This window comes from Artibeus jamaicensis, unplaced genomic scaffold (assembly GCF_021234435.1).
Source record: "Artibeus jamaicensis isolate MK-2021 breed Jamaican fruit bat unplaced genomic scaffold, CSHL_Jam_final scaffold_1964, whole genome shotgun sequence".
NCBI classification, from domain to species: Eukaryota; Metazoa; Chordata; class Mammalia; order Chiroptera; family Phyllostomidae; genus Artibeus; species Artibeus jamaicensis.
In genome coordinates, this window is record NW_026522030.1 from 43,554,316 (window position 1) to 43,573,051 (window position 18,736).

The 18,736-nt window shown below is 41.9% G+C and overlaps 1 protein-coding gene, 1 long non-coding RNA gene and 1 other non-coding gene across 7 annotated transcripts in view; 2 read left to right on the forward strand and 1 right to left on the reverse strand.

The window, feature by feature from the left end:
• Positions 1-18,736, forward strand: part of PDCD1LG2 (programmed cell death 1 ligand 2) — a 107,868-nt gene that overhangs the window by 29,200 nt on the left and 59,932 nt on the right. Inside the window, exon 1 of one of the 4 annotated variants that reach the window (XM_037143592.2) lies at positions 12,929-13,009. The exons of 1 other annotated variant lie outside the window; for it this stretch is intronic. In XM_037143592.2, the coding sequence (XP_036999487.2) occupies positions 13,000-13,009 (10 nt within the window). In that variant the 5' untranslated portion in view covers positions 12,929-12,999. 2 more of the 4 variants (XM_037143593.2, XM_037143596.2) reach the window with 2 other exon arrangements.
• LOC128626014 (uncharacterized) overlaps positions 1,131-18,736 on the reverse strand; it is a 33,870-nt gene continuing 16,264 nt past the window's right edge. Inside the window, exons 2-4 of one of the 2 annotated variants that reach the window (XR_008389905.1) lie at positions 12,760-12,939; positions 4,180-4,357; positions 1,131-1,561 (exon numbers count right to left, since the gene is read on the reverse strand). This is a non-coding gene — a long non-coding RNA (uncharacterized LOC128626014). Of the gene's footprint in view, positions 1,562-2,666; positions 4,358-12,759; positions 12,940-18,736 lie in introns of those variants that run through there. The other variant, XR_008389904.1, reaches the window with a different exon arrangement.
• LOC119048058 (small nucleolar RNA SNORD50) lies at positions 9,267-9,337 on the forward strand. The gene has a single exon (XR_005082252.1). It is a non-coding gene; the product is annotated as a small nucleolar RNA SNORD50 (small nucleolar RNA).

An 18,736-nucleotide genomic window follows, 5' to 3' on the forward strand; every position in this document is an offset into this window, starting at 1 on the left:
TTCTTCCCCAAGACAATTAAGAATGTAGGGCAGTAGGGAGAGAAAGAGTAGCCTCTATAAACATCTTTAATATTTAACATAAGGGGGGAAATTCCAAGTGTCTTTATTCTTGAATAAATTTACTGAATGCAAAATAATAATCCACATTTTAAGAAATGTTTTAGTTGAAATAATTTTAGGTTTGCAGGAAAGTTGAAAAACTAGTACAGAAAGTTTATGTGTAGCCTTGTTCAGCTGAGGCTAACAATTTACAGTGATCAAAACCAGGAATTTAGCATCAGTATAATATTACTAACTAAATTACTGAGCTTTCTGGAACTTCATGAGTTGTTCTCATACTGTCCCTTTTATGTTCCAGGATCCAATCCAAGATATTATATTGCACTTATTGTTGTGTCTCAGTAGTCGCCTCTAATCTGTGATGTTCCTCATTCTTTCCTTGGCTTTCACAATAAATACTTTTGATAAGTACTGGTCAGTTATTTAGAAATTCTCTCATTTTGGGTTTTTCTAATGTCTTCTCATGATTAGATTGAGACTGTGGTTTTGAGTTGGGCTTTTTTTTTTTATCATATTGTTCTTAAACCACAGAATGCTATTGTGACTTTGTCATTGTATCATGTCAAAGGACACTTGATGTTATGTCATATGAGGTATTTCTGGTGATGTGAAGCTTGTTCTTTTGGTTAAAGTGGTGTCCACCAGTTTTTTGTGCTGTGAAGTTCCTATTTTTTTTCTAACTGGTAAATATCTTTGGGTAGAGATTTTGAGACTATTAATATCTTACTTCTCAATCTTTTGCCCACTCATTTTGGCATCCATTGATAGGGTCTTACATGCAACAATTATTACTGTGGTGTTTGCCTAATTGTGATTTTTTTACTTTTTTGTTTCATTTATATTTGTTCATTGTGTTACCGAACAAGAGGAGGTCCGAGGGAGGGGCAATACAATATTTGGCCCACCTAGGGATGCCCAAAACTGCTATACAACAGGGGCCCCTCCCAAAAACAAAATATTATTAATATATACTAAAATCTACTGGGCCCTTCTGTCCGCCGCCAATTGGAAAGACATCTCTTAATGCCAGAGATTTGTGAAAAGGAAACAAAATGTTTATTTAATGCTATTCAGGCCTAATGCCACCACTAAAATATCAAAGTCCTTTAGGGTATACACCTACACCCACACAGCGCTCCCTTCTCCCACCGTCCCAACTCCCACCGTCCCAACTCCGGGTACCGTAAATCAGGAAAAGAGCACACGTCCCTTTTTCAGGCCGCTGGTGCCATCAGCTGTGTCACTGTGCAGGATCTCGAGTTAATCCAAAGTACCCTGGTACCCTCTCATGGTCCACTGGCAAGAGTCCTTTGTACCCAGTTCCAGTCAAAGTCTCTCTTGCTTTCCAGGCCACGTGGCCAAAGGGGGCACCCCAAAGCCGCGTGGGCCTCTTCTACCAAAGCTGCAGGAGTCCGCACTCCACCAAAAGCATGTGGCTGTCTTCTTCACCTGGCTGCAGGGATCTCCATTCTGGCAAAGCTGCGTGGTTCTTCCCTTTCACCTGGGAAAGAGGGGGTCCACACCCTGCCAAAACCACGTGGCTCCCTCTTTCACCTCACCTAGAGGGGGTCCTCACTCTGCTGAAACTGCGTGGCTCTCTCTTCATCTGGCCAAGCGGGGGCCCTTCATGTCTCGGAGCCAGTCTTTTCCAAGCTCCCACACAGGCACTCCTCACTCCAGAGCGCAGACCCTAGTTCCCATCTTGAGTCCTCCTAGTCCCAGCCTCAGTCCCCGCTAGTTCCTTCTCACTCAGGAGTGCAGCTCCTAGTTTCCATCCTGAGTCCCTCAGTTCCACAACCTTCTCTCCCTGGCTCCAAACTTGGCCACTCCTATTTAACGTATCTATGAAACTAGTTAAAGGTTATAGATATGTTAAATAACCATTCTAGAGGTTAGCTCCAAAACTGTTGCTATGCAAAACAGCTCTTAATGGCCTGGCTCCATTCGGTTCTTCCCCCTGGGGGGAGGTGCGAGGACATCTTATATGTCTCTCTAATATTCCTATACACTTTGAATTCTGGACACTATTCCAAATCCTTTTCTTTTGCCCCCCCCCTTGGCTGCACCCTGTATCAATTGGAAAGCTGCATTTTCTCCATATATTTATTTATTACATTAGTTATATAAATATGGTATCAAGGACATTTTATTCTATGGTTATAGTCTAGTACCACCATCATTTATTTTATGGCTTAAATTATTTTGGCTGTTGGGACCTCCTTCCAGTTGGCTCCTATGTCCTTTTGACACACTCCATCTTTTATTGAATACTTGCTCGATTTCTGTTTTCTTAAGATATTCATGTATATTTGCCCTGCCCCAGGCCTGGAATTAACCACTTATTCAAGGGGTTCTGATTCCTTTTGCTAGAAAATGGCATTTAGAAATCAGTATCTGGGCTCTAGTTTTGCTCATAGCTCTGTCCGCTGTCCCAGATCCTCTCGGCAAGGACATGTGTATACACCGACCATGCTGTGCATGCACTCTTACCTGTTGCTATGTCTGCCTATAAGCATATATATACAGGGTGGGGTCAGAAGTACATTTGCAGTTATTTATCAAAAGTAATATAATTAATAAATAATACAAGAATAAAGTCTGTGGCTTGCATACTCACAACTGTAAACCTGCTTTTGACCCAACCTGTGTGCTAAACCATGAGTTCATACTGATACCTCTGATTCCAACTCAGTATGATATTTCCTTCCAGCCCTTCCCCTTTCTTTATTTGCAAGTTCTTTCTCAGATAGTGAGAAGCCTTTTTTACAGGCCCCCTGAATTCCGTGGCTCATGTTCCCTTCCTCCTTGTCTAAGCCAACAGTGTCAGTGTAACATCTTCATGTCTCTCTAACTCTGACTCTCTTGCCTCCATCTTTCACTTGAAGGGACCCTTTTGATTACATCTGGCCCATCTGGGTAATTCCAGACAATCTCCCCATCTCCAAATCCTTTAGTTAACCACATCTGCAAAGTCCTTTCTTCCATGTGAGTTGATGTATCCTCAGGTTCAGAATATGGATTTCTTGCAGGGATGGGGAGGCTATTCTGCCTACCACAGGCACTTATTATTTCCAATAGTTACTATTATAAACAGTGCTACAATGAATAACCTTTGCTTTTATATTTTTGTACTGTAGAAGGAATATCTTCGAGGTAGACTTCTAGAAGTGGGATTGCTGGGTCAAAAGCAGGTGCTTCTTTGTTAGCATTGCCACAATTCCTTGCCTAAGTTGTGACTACCACCATGACCCTCTTTTACTTAGGGATTTTTATGTTCAGACAACCTTATTTGATTACTTCAGGTCTCTGAATTTGTAAGTCCCACTGTAACTGAGCAGACTGGGACTGGGGGACATACTCCTATCACCCTCCTCCCTTCAGGAAAGGCACAGCTATTAACTTGCCATTGTTATGCAAAGTATCTTTAATGCTGTATCATCCACTTCTACCCTCCCCCAGTCAAAAGTTGTGGGGGATACCTTCTGCTATCCTCAGAAGACCCCTGCTCTGCACCCCATAACACCACTATGCAGGCCTCCCCTAAGCTTTCAGGTTTAGTATGTGACCCCTCTGGAGGTCACACATATCACTCAAGCAAAAAGGACAAGGAGGCCCTATTTATGTTACTTAGTTCAAGAAATTCTTGGCATTCTGTATAAGTTATAAAATGTCAAACTTCCTTTCTCAGTTCAGGCATTTTACCAGCAACATAAGGCCATGTTGAAATACCACTATTTGTCTTTGGGTTCTCTCCTTCCCTTTCTCCCTTTTACTCACTTTTCTATGTAAGGATTAATATGACCAGTGTTATCAAACCCAGGGATTCCCAAAGACCGAGCCACCAATTAAGGCACGTTACTTCAGAACCACCTGATCAGAGTTTCGAAAAATGCAGATTTCTGGACTCCACCCATGGAGATTTTGAATCATGATGTCTGGGGTACTGCCTAGATGTTTCTCTGTTTTTAAAGTTCCCCAGGGGATTCTGATGTGCAGCCTGGTTTTGGAACCACTTATCTGACTCCAAAACATGAGCCTGCTTTTTTCTTCTGCTACTGACTGTATCTGAGGAGATGAAACCTCATCTGAGTCCAAGCGAGAACTGCGGATTTCTCTTACCTGAGATCGCGTTCTGGCATCCCCTCCACCTGGACCCAGCAATGCATCTGCTCCCCCAAATCTTAAGGCCAGAGGACATTGGTTTAGGCTTCAGGAGGTAGATTCCCCTCTTCATTTAGTCCTGGAAACATGTTGTTGTCCTTAGCAGTCCTTGTTACGGAGTCCCTGGGTAAAACAGCTATATAATATTGTGATTTACTCACTATTTTTTGAATCCTGAGGATATGTTTATTGATTTAAGAGATAGAGGGTGGGGGAGAGAGAGAGAAACATCAATGTGAAAGAAACATTGATCAGTTGCCTCCTGTACACACCCTGACCGAGGATTGAACCGGCAACCTTTTGGTGTGCAGCATGACGCTCCATCCACCTGAGCCACCTGGCCAGGGCATGATACTATGATTTATAATAAGACATATATATTTGTGGGTTTTTTTGTCTCCATTTCTGGTACGAAGCTCCTAAAACCCTTGGAATTTCCTAAAGGTTGAGAGGTGTAAAGGTGCCTTTCATTATTTTATTGAGGTAGCACAGTTGGACACACCTAAGGTAGGGGACTGGTTGCTGGAAGACCCAACCATGAGATTAGAGAGTTGGAACTTTCAGTCCCATCCCCCTGACCTCCAGGGAGGGGATCAGGGCTGGAGGTTGAATCAGTGACCAGTGGCCAATGATTTAATCAGAGCTATTAGTGAAGCCTCCATAAGAACCTGAGAGGGTTCAGAGAGCTTCCAGATTGGGGGATGAGAACATTTCCATGTGCCACTGTGCTGGGCCCAGTCTTCGCTGTTTGGGAAATGCCTGGGTTTGGGACATTGCCCCATGTATCTCTTCATCTGGTTGGTGATTCCAGTCCTTTACTATCCTTTTTAACAAACCAGTACTCTAGGAAGTAAATGGTTTTCCTGAGTTCTGTGAGCAGTGGTAGAAAATTAATCACACACAAGGACGGGGTTGTGGAAAGCTTCTGTCTGTAACTGATCAATCAGAAGCACAGATCACAATCTGGTCTTGTAATTGACATCTGAAGTGAAAGGCAGTCATGTTGGTCTGAATCCTCAGCCTGTGGAATCTGATTCTATTTCCAGAAAGACAGTGTCAGAATTGAGTAGAACTGAGAGACACACAGCTGGTGTCCAAAAGTTGCTTGGTGTTCATTGGTGGTATGGGAAAAATCCACCCCCCACACAGACACTGGAATTGGCTGCAGAATTTTGGGCTGGATCTGGGGATGGATCCTTTGCTTCCAAGTTGCTGGGACCATACCAGGTTCATATTATAGTCAGTCCAGATGTCTGGGTCCAACAGAGGTGAGCCAGGATCAGGAAAAAGAAGAAATTTTGGGGAGCATGTAGATGATTTAGTGCCTTAGGTCTGCCTTGTCCTTGTCCCCCAGCTACCTGAAAAATTAGGTCAAGCCTGAGTCAGCATTAAGCAGTAGGCACATCTCAGGCACTTATATATTTTTTTGTGTTTCAAAACTTCCTGAGGGAACAGAGACCCACTTGGGCAGACAACATAATTCCACTCAGGTATGTAGCCAAATCTGAGGCTAAGACCACAACTCAGAGTGCAGAAGGGACTTGAACAGGGACCAGGATGCCAGTTGAGGTTGTCTCTTTCTTGTGTGCTTCTTTCTTCATTTACTTTCTTAAGAACTTATCTGGGCTACATGGTTTAAAGACGCTCTCTGCCTTTCCACATACATATTGGCTTCCACAGTTACATTCTGTACCTTCTTTCACATGAAGTAACTAACTTGCTATCTCTTAGATCTACGTCAAATATCTGGAGGAAAAGAAGCGGATAGGCTTGGGGTCAAACGCCCAGGGGGGGTTGGAAGTAAGGTGACAAAGCACAGATATGGCCACTCAAAACCAGTTTTTATCATCTGGAGAAGTTTCCAGAGAAGAGGTGGATCATTGTGTCCTAACAAGACACAAAGGTATCTTTTTACCTTGGATGAGGAGGAGGGGACAGGTGCCTGACCTTGTGCTCTAAACCAGAAGAGCTGCGCAATGGCAGAACCCTTTATGAGAATCTGAACTGCAGTTCCAGCCTGGGGCTGTCATCCAGGCCTAGGCCCTGGTCAGAGGTGTCTGATTCCTCCCCACTACCTCTTTGAGTCAAGTTTCAGAGTACCTGTCCCCTTTCTGAGAGAAATTTCCCTGCCTTCTCCCTTTGTCTGGAAGGACACTCCAGAAAGCCAGGTTTCATTCTGTGTGACCCACCTCCCCCACCTGCTCAGTGGGCCAACAAGCAGCCTATTTGTAGGTGGGTTCATGATGCAGGATACGGCTGCTTCAGGAAACTGAGTCAGCCAATCAGATGCTCAAGGCAGAAGCAGTTAGGAGGTTATGGGACTCATCATGGGAGATGTGGTGTTGAGGAAGCAGAGACTCAGGGAGAGCAAAATCAACCAGGAGGGGAAAAGAAGTTCAGACCAGAGGGAAGGAATGAGGAAATCAGCAGTGAGAGGTCACCAGATGAGAAAGGCAGAGAGCAGAGGCAGAGAGAGAGACAGCTCCATGAGGTGGCAAAGAAAGCAGCTGGTGCCTGTGTTATCTTGCTTCTGAGGTTTGAGGATTCCAGAGCCTCATCCATCCTTAAGCCAGCAAATTTGTTGAGACTGAGTTCATTGAGATGTTTTACTTTTCTGGTGCCTGTTGTCAATGATACTCTGTTACACCTCCCAGCCTGTGAGAAAGAGAGTGACTCATCATGGTCTCAGCTCAGTTTCACAATGGGCAGGTCACTTATGGCTCAGTCCAGTCCTGTGTTTCCTGAGAGCTTCTTGAGACGTAATTCACATACCGTACAACACACCCATCTAAAGTGCATCATCTGGTGGTTTTCAGGCATGCAACAATGGCAACAGTTTAAAGACATTTTCATCACACCAAAATGAAACCCTATACCCTTTATTATTCCCCCGCTAACTCCCCACATACCTCCAGTCCTAGATGACCATAATTATTTTCTGTCTCTATAGATTTGTCTATTCCATATGGACATTTCATATCAATGGAATTATATAATATGTGGTCTTTGTGACTGGCTTCTTTCACTGAGCATAGTGTTTTCAAGGTTCATCCACATTGTAGCCTGTGTTAGTACTTCATTCCTTTGTAAGGCTGAATTATATTCCACTCTATGGGTATACCAAAATTTATATGTCCATTCATTCATTCGTTGCTGAAAAGTTGAATTCTTTCTACTTTTTGGCTATGATGAATGATGCTGCTGTAACTGCTCATGTATGAGTTTTTGTGGGGACAGTTTATTTTCCTCCTGGATCTACACCTCAGAGCAGAACGCTGGGTCATACCATAACTCTACGCATAGTGTTTTGGAGAACTGCCAGAGCCCAGTCCCATTTGAAATTCCAGTCATGTATCCTTTTCAGATCTCTTTGTTCTTCACCCAGAACAGGTTAAAATTCTGGCTCTGCCCTCTTGGAGTGGAGGAGGGGCGTATCCTCAGGCTCCATCTGCTTCCTCTGAAGTCAGAGGCTTGCTGAGGGCCCAGGACGGGACCTGACTTCCCTTCCTCTGCTTCATCTGCAGTCACAGAAACTGTTGGGGTCTTCAGTGGTTGTTGAGGGAGCAGGGACCTGGAATGCCCCCATTTTCTTCACCCCTAAAAACAACCCTACAGCTCTTTGCCACCCCCCCCAGATATATTTCAGTGAACCTCCCCCCTTCAGAAACTCAGGCAAGAAACAGATATTCATCTCTAAGTAAGGACACTCTCAGACTCCCAGGATGTTTATCTAGCGTCCTCCTCTCCCCAGGAATGTGAGGGAAAGAGGACAGTATATGTCCCCTCCAGGTCCCGAGAACCTCCTTCTTGTCTTGAATCCCTCTCTTTCATTTTTCATTATTAAAGGTCAGTGGACCAGTTCAACCTCTTTCACCCCCCTCTTTCCCCTACTCTTTCCTGACCCAGTCCTACACCTGGGAGACTCACCTGAAGAATTAGACCTTAATGAAATATGAAACTTATGACTTCAGTAACTTTTTTTTCTCAACATGGCACTATCTTCCCAGTTATTTCTTTCCTATTCAGTAACCTGGGGGATGCTGGGGCAGGAATCATACCTAACTGGTAGCTTACAGCAACCCACTTGAGTTACAGTAAACCACCCTCTTATCTGACTTCCTTTCAGGAAATGGACTATATCCCATTCTCCTTTCTTCTTAAAAACAACCACCCCACCCCACCCCACCCCACCCCACCCCACCCCACCCCACCACAGTGGCTCTGGCTCAACTCTCTTTCCACACCTTCCCTTCCCTCACATTAAGGAGAGTCCGTCCTTAGCGTGAACTGACGATGACTCACGGAAGGGCAATTTTCAGGGTGTCCCCATGTGACTCCTCTCACCTCGCTCCCTTCTGGCTGTCCATGACTTGCTCCCACCTCTGAATCCCTTATCCCCATTTTCCAGAGAGGGGGACTGTCATCCTTCCCTTTCATCATATTCCACATAAATGCCTATCAAAAGTTTGGTTCCTGTGTTTGGGAAGGTTGATGAGGATGGTTCTAGGTAAACCGCTAGCTCCTTGTGGTTCTCACCCGTTCCTGAGCTCTTCCTTTTGGCCCATATTCCGGAACCCTGGGTGCCGGAACTTCTTTCTCAGTATGTGCTGTGGGTATTTTGTTTTTATTTTTGTTTTGTATTGTGGTCCCTCCTATAAGGGCTAAAAGAGGACTGATTTGGGGGACCTGAAATAGTTAACACTGATTTAGTAGCTGCTATGTGGAAAACACTGTTCTAGGTGCTTTATGCAAAGATTTACATTACATTGCATTGCATTACATACATCGTGTGACATTGCATTTGGAGGAAAGTATTCTGGGAAGAAAGTATAGAAACGGTTGGAGTAGTTCTTACTCGCCTCTGCCTTGTACTCACAAGGTGATCCCGATTAAGCTGCATAATCCTGGTTAAGCAACTTCTTCTTCTATAAAATGGAGGGGGCCTTGCTGACTGCTTGTACACACTGGTAAGATCATTGTTACACTTAATCAGTGCAGTATTTATGACCTAAGTTCCAGTTTGCTGTGATCAATATCATCCTACATGTCTACAATGATCCTGCCCTAAACCTGAACTTCTGTTGGAAAAACTTAATATGGATCTGTCTTCTGAGATAGACCATTGTAATGAGAATAGCATTTTTAAAAATAAATTTTAAATAGGTTCTGAAAAAAATTTTTTTTAATTCAACGGAGTAAATCTTATTGGCTTTATTCAATTATGCATGAATCCTGCAGTATCCAATTTTGCAAATAGAAAGGGGCTCTGAGGTGCTGTAAGAAATGACAGATTTTCCTGGGCAGGAGGGAGCAGGAACAAAGAGATTACACTAGATGAAAAAGCAAACGCCTAGGACAAGGCCACTTTCCTTCAAGCCCTAAAGTCAAGGGGATGGCGGGTCTAGCGCGTAGATTATCTAAATAGTGCTCATAAAGCAACTCTTGATTGACTGGTTTAAGATTCCATCTGGGGGGAGCCAAAACTATAATTAAGTTAAATCTGGGTTTGGTGCTTGGGGGTCATAGCGTGACTGACTCCAATGTTTTGTTTGTCTGTTTGTTTCATTAACAACTGATTCCATTTCGAGACTGTCATCTTGTTTTTATGAACATACACATGCACAATTTAGCTATGCCTCTCAGTGACTTTTATGATGAAGGGGACAAAGCTAAATTAAATAAATTAGAAACAAACATAGTCATTTGCAAAGTTCTTTGGAATGCAGACTGGTACAGCCGCTGTGGAAAACAGCATGGAATTTCCTCAGAAAACTAAAAATTTGACTCAGCAATTCCACTTCTGGGATTATACCCGAAGAACCCTGAAACACCAATCCAAAAGAACCTACGCACCCCAATGTTCATAGCAGCACAATTTACAATAGCCAAGTGCTGGAAGCAACCTAGGTGCTCGTCAGTAAATAAGTGGTTCAAAAAACTGTGGTACATTTATTTACATGACGGAATAAATGTTTTCTTGTTGCTGTTGTTTAACAATATAACTATACACTCCATTACTGATTTTTAAAAACTATTTCCGTGTCTTTACAAAAGTAATTTGTGTTCATAGAAAGTTATTAGAAAATAAAATACAAGCAAGAAGAAGAAACTAAAGAATCACCTACAAGTCCTCTACCCAGATCCCCCTGTTAACATTTTAGTATCCCCCCTCCAGTACTTTTTTCAAGGCATAGAGATTCATGAGGCAGGATACTAGTTTGAGTTTTAGTTGGGCCCTGTTGTGAAATCTCCTAGGGCCTTGTCGCAAGAGCACTTTTGTTCCAAATTGGGTCTTATCTCCTAAAGAAAGAGCCCAGAGGAAAAGGTGAAGAGAGTGAGGAGGGGCAAGGGAACTTACCGTATTTGCTGTGTATAATGCACACCCACATTTCCGACCCAAACCTCCAGGGGAAAAAAACTTTCATTTTAATTAATTAATTAATTAATTAATTAATTAATTTATATTTAGAAACAAAACCGGTTATTGTATTCCAGGGCATTATGTTCATGCAATCATTGTTATGACTTTCTAGAGTGACACTTTTAACACGTAAGCCCAAATACAATAATTGAAAACATTTATATAGATACAGAATTAGTACTACTCATGCAGATGCACATCCTTATTTTTCCCTCAAAAATTTGGGCAAAGAGGTGTACATTATACACGGCAAAATACGGCAGATGAGATAGGGAAGGGGGACAGGGCGTGGATAGCTCCCTCCCAAAGAGGAGCAGGCTCTCTGGTGGGCAGTACGGATGCTCTGCAGACACTAAACCCTTAGAGCTGTGCAGGGAACCTGTGCCCGTTCCTCAGGCTTCTGTGGAAGCCTCCCACTACACAGAGGGGCTTTTCAGTGGGAAGACTAAAACCAGGTCGCAAGGAAAGGTCAACTTGAATATGAACCTAGGTGACCAGTCTCATTCCTAATGAAACAAGCTAGTAAGCCAGCACAAATGGGATAAGGAAGTGGAAATACAGTAATCCCTTGCTATATCGCAGTTCACTTATTGTGGCTTCACTGTATTGTGGGTTTTTTAGCGAGGGACGACTGTATACCTCACTGGTGAGTACCCATATAGAATTTTATGTGTTGTTAAAATTATGTAGGTTTAAGAGTGTAGAAAGTGTTTAAGAGCATATGAAGTGTTTATAACAGTGTGGGAAAGGTTAATAAGAGAGTGGGAAAAGGTTTATAAAGTCTTGAAATACAAATAAATAATAAAATAAATATAACGCCACTACTTCTCGGATTTTCACCTATCTCGGGGATCTCTGGAACGTAACTCCCGAGGTAGGTGAGGGGTCACTATAATTCAATGGCCAAGCAGTTTACAGTCATCTAGTAAATCTCAAAATCTTATCTTCTCTCACCAAGCACACTTAAAAATAAAGGGTTAACATTTCTCTTCCCAACCAGAGGGTAAATAGCTGGAATCACCCACTCAGGGAGAAGATAACAAAAATCCAACTGGTCTATTTTGAACCAACCACCCCTGAGAATGAAGTCAGGGGATAAATCTCATTTTGGCTCACCAACATAAAGCTGATGAATATTCTATGGAGATCCTCCCCTAAAATCTCCTCTGAACACCCAGCCTTTAAAATCTTTAAAAAAAAGGAGCAGTGGGCTTCCCTTCTCCTCTTAGGAGCGTGTCTGTGCCTTTCCCTTCCTTCTGTTCTTCTCCCCAGACATGCTACCTTTGTCCTTTTCTTCTCCTAAGCTCCAAGGGCCCTCTTTTGGTTTTTGTAACTTGTTGCCTGAGCCTATGCAGCCCAATTGGCTCACTTCTGCTACCTCTGTAACCTTCCAAATAAACTTTGTCTTATAGAACAGAGGTCCAACCTTGCCCGTAACAACTGGTGCAAGGTCACCACCAACACCACCAATAACACTCCCCTACAGTCCCCTTGGGTTCGTAGAAGTGGAGTCAGCAGAGATGGGACTCTGACGCTCAGAGTGTGTGTTCTTAATCACATCTCCTTAATGTTTTCTTGTCTTTTCTCCATGTTGCCTCCAAGTTAGCTGCATAATTGTTTTTCTTATTTTCTTTCCTCCTTCTTATTCTTTTTACTCCATCCCTCAAAGAAGAAATGTTGAAACTTGTAGCTACAATTGGGAGTGACTGCCTAAATGCCAAGAATGGGGCTGTGTCTGTGCAACTGACAAAAGATTGCTCCATGGCAACTGTTTCTTTGTGAAATTGATAGGTGAACTCAGGAGTGAAAGATTTTAGCCGTAGGGGATAGGCTTCAGTGAGTGATGCATGAGGAAAGTTGTGACTCCAGGAACTGGAATGCCTGACTCCAAACTTTGTGTGGATCAGGGTCTGCTCGTTGTGGAGGTGGTATCTGAATTGCTGATCAACAGATAAAGAAGTACCAGGAAAATTGCCCTCAGACTGCAACTCTTATAGTAATGGGGTGCAGAGCAGGGGGTTCCTGAAAATAGAGCGTATTTCCCCACAAACCTTGGTCGGGGGAAGGAGGAAGCGGAGGAGATACTCTGCATAACAATGACAAGTTAATAGCCGTACCTTTCTTGAAGGAGAGAGGACTGCCGCCCAAGGCAAAAGATGTACCTGATGGTGAGAGCACTCAGGGACCTGTGACAGCCAGGGGGAGCTTACACAGCAACTACCCAGGAGTCACGCTGACCGGCCACAGCAGCGCATTCTCCCAATTCTTCCTATCTTGTCTTCTGCCTCAAAGAGATTCTGAAAGCAAAACCGAAACTCAGCAGGCTGGGCTTCAACTAGTTCCTTAAAAGCAGTTCCATGTTAGAAGGTAATGATGTCATTTATTCTTGTTTAATGTGCTCCTGACCACGAGGACTATCTGATGACTTTTACCTACGTGCCCTTATTCCTCGTGTGTCTCAGCCAGCTGGAAGGAATTCTGGCTTGGAATTTCTGGTTGTTGCAGTGATCTACGGAGCAACCTAGGGTTTTTTGTTTATGTTTTGTTTTCTTTTGGCTGTTGTTTAGTTGGCTTCTAAAAAGGGATCTGATGCAAAGAGCAACTTTTATTGTTTTCTTTTTTTTTCTTTGCCTGAGGAGCAAGTGCCAAGCCCTGAAGTGAGTATTGAATGGGTTGACATTCTCTGGTACTTTGTGTTGGTGTTGTAACAAATGAAGAGACTGCCACAGTGGGGTAAGTGTGGACATACTTTCTCTCCACATCCATTGGAGGCAGGAGAACTTCTGCCTCAAACATTGGGCTCAGGGGCAGAAACAAGCTAATTTCCTCCTGTTCCCCAAATAACAAGATTTATCTTGCTTATCCTTATGCTTATTATTATTGTTGGGTGGTTTTATGAGGTGAGCTATTTGATTGGCCAAAGAGTTTGTTGTTTTGTTTTGTTTTGTTTTCTGTAAGATGGCTCTAGTAGTACTTAGTTGTCTTTAACTTCATTGGGAACAATTTTGTTAGATTGTATTGTGCCAGCTGTCATATCGGTGTGCATTTTTATGTGTTTATTTTTTCAATTTGTCAACTGACTATACTATTATACTACCTTCCAGTTATGAAACCCTATTTTACATGTTTATAGTAACAGCTACAATACCACCATTCATCTTTATTTTAACTTAACATATTATTAGAGACATTTTTAAGGTGTAATTTTCATAGTGATATTTTAGTGATTTCTCTCGTGTTTTTAAAAGTTTGTTTACCAAACCACACTGAAACATTTATTTAATTCATTTTTCTATTTCATTTCTCAAAGACAGATGGAAATGCTAATAAAACTTCTAATCATCATCTGATAACTAGTTGATAGTTATTTAGTTGATCATTATCTGATATAGCCACTAGTTGACACTTCATTTGCTTGTGTAGCCTAATTGCAGTTTTTGTCAGAGTGTTTGAAAAGCACATCCTGAAAATAACTTGTAGGCCCTACTGTTATCCTCACAAATCTGTATGTCCAGGGACCCCAGGGCTGGAGCCGATGACTTAAAGGGTCACCTCTCACAGGAATGTTTCTGGTGGAGTGTGATCATTTCTAAACTATTAGATCATTTTTTTCTTAAAAAAAAATAGTTTATTTATTTATTTATTTTAGAAAATACATGTTTCTTATTTTATTATTTTTTTATTGATTTTATTTATTTATCTTTAGAGGGGAAGGGAAGGAGAGAGGGAGAGAAACATCAATGTAGGGTTGCCTTTTGTGCATCCCCTGCTGGGAACTGGCCTGCAGGGAATCGGCCTGCAACCCAGGCATGTGCCCTGACTGGGAATCGAACCACGACAGTCTGGTTCGCAGGCCCTCGCTCAATCCACTGAGCTACACCAGCCAGGGCTAAATATAGTTTATTGATTATGCTATTACAGTTGTCCCAATTTTTCCCCTTTGCCTCCTCCACCCAGCACCCCCCCCCCCATTTTCTCCAGCCATCCTCCTTCCCTTAATTCATGTTTATGGGTCATGCATATAAGTTTTTTGTCTTCTCCATTTCCAATACTATTCTTAATATCCTTCTGCCTATTCTGTACCTACCAATTTGTACTTCTTAATCCCTGAACCTTTTCCCTGATTCTGCCCCATTCCCCTCCCAACTGATAACCCTCCGAGTGATCTCCATATCTATGAGAGATAGATATGTTCTGTTTCTATTCTGCTTGTTTGCTTAGTTTGTTTTTTAGATTCAATTGTTGATAGTTGTGAATTTATTGCCATTTTAATGTCCACAGTTTTGATCTTCTTCGTCTTAAATAAGTGCCTTTAACATTTCATATGATAATGGCTTAGTGATAATGAACTCTTTTAGCTTTACCTTGTCTGGGAAGCTGTTTATCTGCCCTTTAATTCTAAATGATAGTTTTGCTGGGTAGAGTAAAGTTTTGCCTTGGAACCCTGGGTTTGGGTGGTCTGGTGTCAGGCCAGGATCCCTCGCTCCCAAGGTATCCGTGATTTTTATCCCCATACATGGATGTAGGACTACCCTTCCCTCATCTCCAAGTCTCTACATCTCTGCTCCTTCTATCTATCTGGATGAATGCAACTTCTTTAATTCCTTGGTTGGTAGACTTCCGTACAGCTTAATTTTCTGATGATTCTGGGTGAGAGTTGTTTTGTAGTTCAGTTGTAACTTTTGCTTTAGTTTTGCAAGGAGACAAGCTGTGTTTACATATGCTTCCATCTTGACTGGAAGTCTCAGCGTGCACTTTTTAAAGAACTTGTCAAAACTGGTGAAATTCATGTAGACATTTTAATATTGAAGATGGAAGAGACTAAGCAACATTTTTAGCATATTATGCTTTATCATTCCAAGAAAGGTAAAAACACAACTGAAATGCAAAAATGGATTTGTGCAGTATATGGAGAAGGTGCTATGACTGATCAAATGTGTCAGAAGTGGTTTGCATAGTTTTGTGCTGTAGATTTTTCACTGGATGATGCTCTACCATCAGGTAGACCAGCTGAAGTTGATAGTGATCAAAACAAGACACTAATTAAAAACAATCAACATTATACGACATGGGAGATAACCAACATACTCAAAGTATCCAAATTAATAAAGTTATAGGTGAAAATGAAAAATGTGTCTTTTATTTTAAGGAAAAAACCATACTGACTTTTCAGCCAACACAATAAATGTGCACTGAAAAAAAATTTAACTAATCTTGAGATTATCTTTCAGCTTGGAATTTTTGTAGGGGTAATGGAAGTAAAAAAATTGTTTTTCCTACATCTGACATCTGTTTTGAATCAATCTCTTTGGCAGGCAGTCAACATCCCAGGCTAGCCTGTGTTTACAAGCCATGCTCTAAAAATAAGGTATTTAAAAATGATAACTGCATTAACTTATACTATAGACAATCACTATTTTTAAAAAGTGTGTTTTGGGGGTCTACTAAAAGGCTAATTTTTTTATATGAAGTGTGGAGAGAAAGATTAACGAAATGAACAAGAAGTGCAGTTATTGCTCACCACTGTGCGCACATAGTAGAAATGAGATGACACTGGTTTCACATAAGAGGGGGTTGAAGTGAGAAAGTCAAGTTTGAGTGAAATTGCCTATTAATAAGTTCTTCTAACACTGAAATCCTTTGGTTTGATGAAAGGGAATCATAGACAAAAGGACAAAATGCAGAGTAAGCGTATTCAGTGTGAGCAGTAATTACACTGTTGCATCAGGAGTCAACTGCTCCTAGATCTGAATGTTCTCCCAGCTCCCTCCCTCCCAAGCCCATGATTCTATGACTAAATGAACCATATAGCTCTTGCCATTCAAAACTGGTTTATTCGCCTTCATTACCTAACCTCTCACTATCAGCAGGACCTTCCTTGTCTTCCTGGATTCCGTCTGTCCGTGAGCCTTTCCGTTAAACTGGAGCTCCTCACGAGCAACCTTTTATAGGTTCTCCAAATCCCAAGGGCCTAGCACAATGCCTCACCACACACACAGGTGCTCGTTGGGTGCTTGCTGAGTTGTTGAATTAATTAATTTGATGAAATGGCAGGTGAATCACCAGGTGTGAGATATTTGTGTAACATACAGGAGGCAGTTTGGGGTTGATGCTAATGTCTTTGGAGATAGTATTATTGGTCACATTCAGGGTTGACTTGCTTTACAATGCATTGGACACAGATTGTTGCATGTCTTTTTTATTCCCCATGGCAATATCCAAATACACCAAATGCCTTAACTGCTTCATACTTAAGTTACCAAGTAATGAAGCAGCCTGACCTTCTATTGTTACACTCTGATCTACTGCAGCAGGGCTCCTTTTAGGTTATTTGTGTTCCTCTATCTTCAAATGACTCACAGAACTGCAAGACAGATAAAGGAATTTGAAAGGTTATGCAGCCCCAGTCACCTGAATGCCTTCCAGCTGTCTCTATCACTTCCAGGAACTTATTCCTTATTCGTATTCTCCAGACCTCACTATTTTAAGGATTTTTCTCCTTTGAGTCTGCAACACTGCGATGGGGGAGCTTCCCATACTCCTCGGATCATTTTTTAGATTTTTGTTTATTGATTTTTAGTCAGAGAGAGAGAGAGAATGAGATAAACACTGATTTTGTTGTTCCACTTATCTTTGCTTTCCTTGTATGTGCCCTGACCAGAGAGCAAACTGACAAACCTTTGCATGTCAGGATGACACTCTAACCAACTGACCTACTTAGCCAGGGACTAAGACCATTTCTTCTCTGCCTACCCTTGTCTCCTACTTCTGCTCTCCAACTTTGGGGGCATTCCTCAGAATTCAGACCTTTTCTTTCTGGTTTCACTTTTTATATTCTCCCCCTTAGAGAGATAATTCATTTTGTAGTGTCAATTAACATCTACATATTTTTAAAAGATTTTATTTATTTTTAGAAAGAGGGAAAGGGAGGGAGAAAGAGAGGCAGAGAAACATCGATGTGAGAGAGAACATAGATCAACTGTCTCTCATACATTCTCTGACTGAGGACAAAACCTGAAACCCAGGAGGAAGGTGTCCTGAATTGGAATCAAACCGGTGACCTTTCACTTTGTGGGTTGATGCCCAACCAACAGAGCCACACTGGTCAGGGCAACATCTGAATGTTTGAAATAACCTGTATATCTTTATCTCTAGCCCTAAATTATGTCCCAAAGTATACATACATTTTTCTTGAATGCCTTGCATTACTTCATGACTCAAACCTAACTCATCATTTTTTCTCTATAAAATCAGCTCTTGTATCTTATTTTCTCTCTTTCTTTTGCAAATAATTTACTTCCATTTTTTATGTTTTTTTAATTGCTGTTCAGTTACAGTTGTCCCTATTCTTCACCCCTTGATCTCCTCTGCCCCACCCACACCCACTCCCAAAGACAATGCCCTCCCCATTGTTCTTGTCCATGGGTCCTTTGTACATGTTTCTCTTCTTTACCATTATCCCCCTTCTCCAGCCTTTCTGGTCCTTATCAGTTTGTTCTTTATTTCCATGTCTTTAGTCCTTTTTTGCTCATTAAACAAATGTTGAGTTTTGTTGGATAGGTTCCACTTATAGGTGAGGTCATATGATATTTGTCTTTCACCACCTGGCTTATTTTACTTAGCATAATGCTCTCCAATTCCATCCACACTGTCGTGAAGGGTAGGAGTTCTTTCTTTCTGCTGCGTAGTATTCCATTGTGTAAATGTACCACAGTTTTTTGATCCACTCATTTCCTGATGGGTACTTAGGCTGTTTCCAGCACTTGGCTATTGTAAATAATGCTGCTATGATCATTGGGGTGCATAGGTTCTTTTGAATAGGTGTTTCAGGATTCTTAGGGTACAATCCCAGCAGTGGAATTGCTGTATCAAAAGGCAGTTCTATCTTTAGTTTTCTGAGAAAATTCCATACTGTTTTCTGCAGTGGGTACACCAGTCTGCATCCCAGCAACAATGTACTAGGATTTCCTTTTCTCCACAGTCTAGCCAGCACTTGTTTGTCTATTTGTTTATGATGACCATTCTGATCTGTGTGAAGTGGTTTTAATTTGCATCTCTCTGATGGCTAGTCATGCTGAGCATCCTTTTATATGT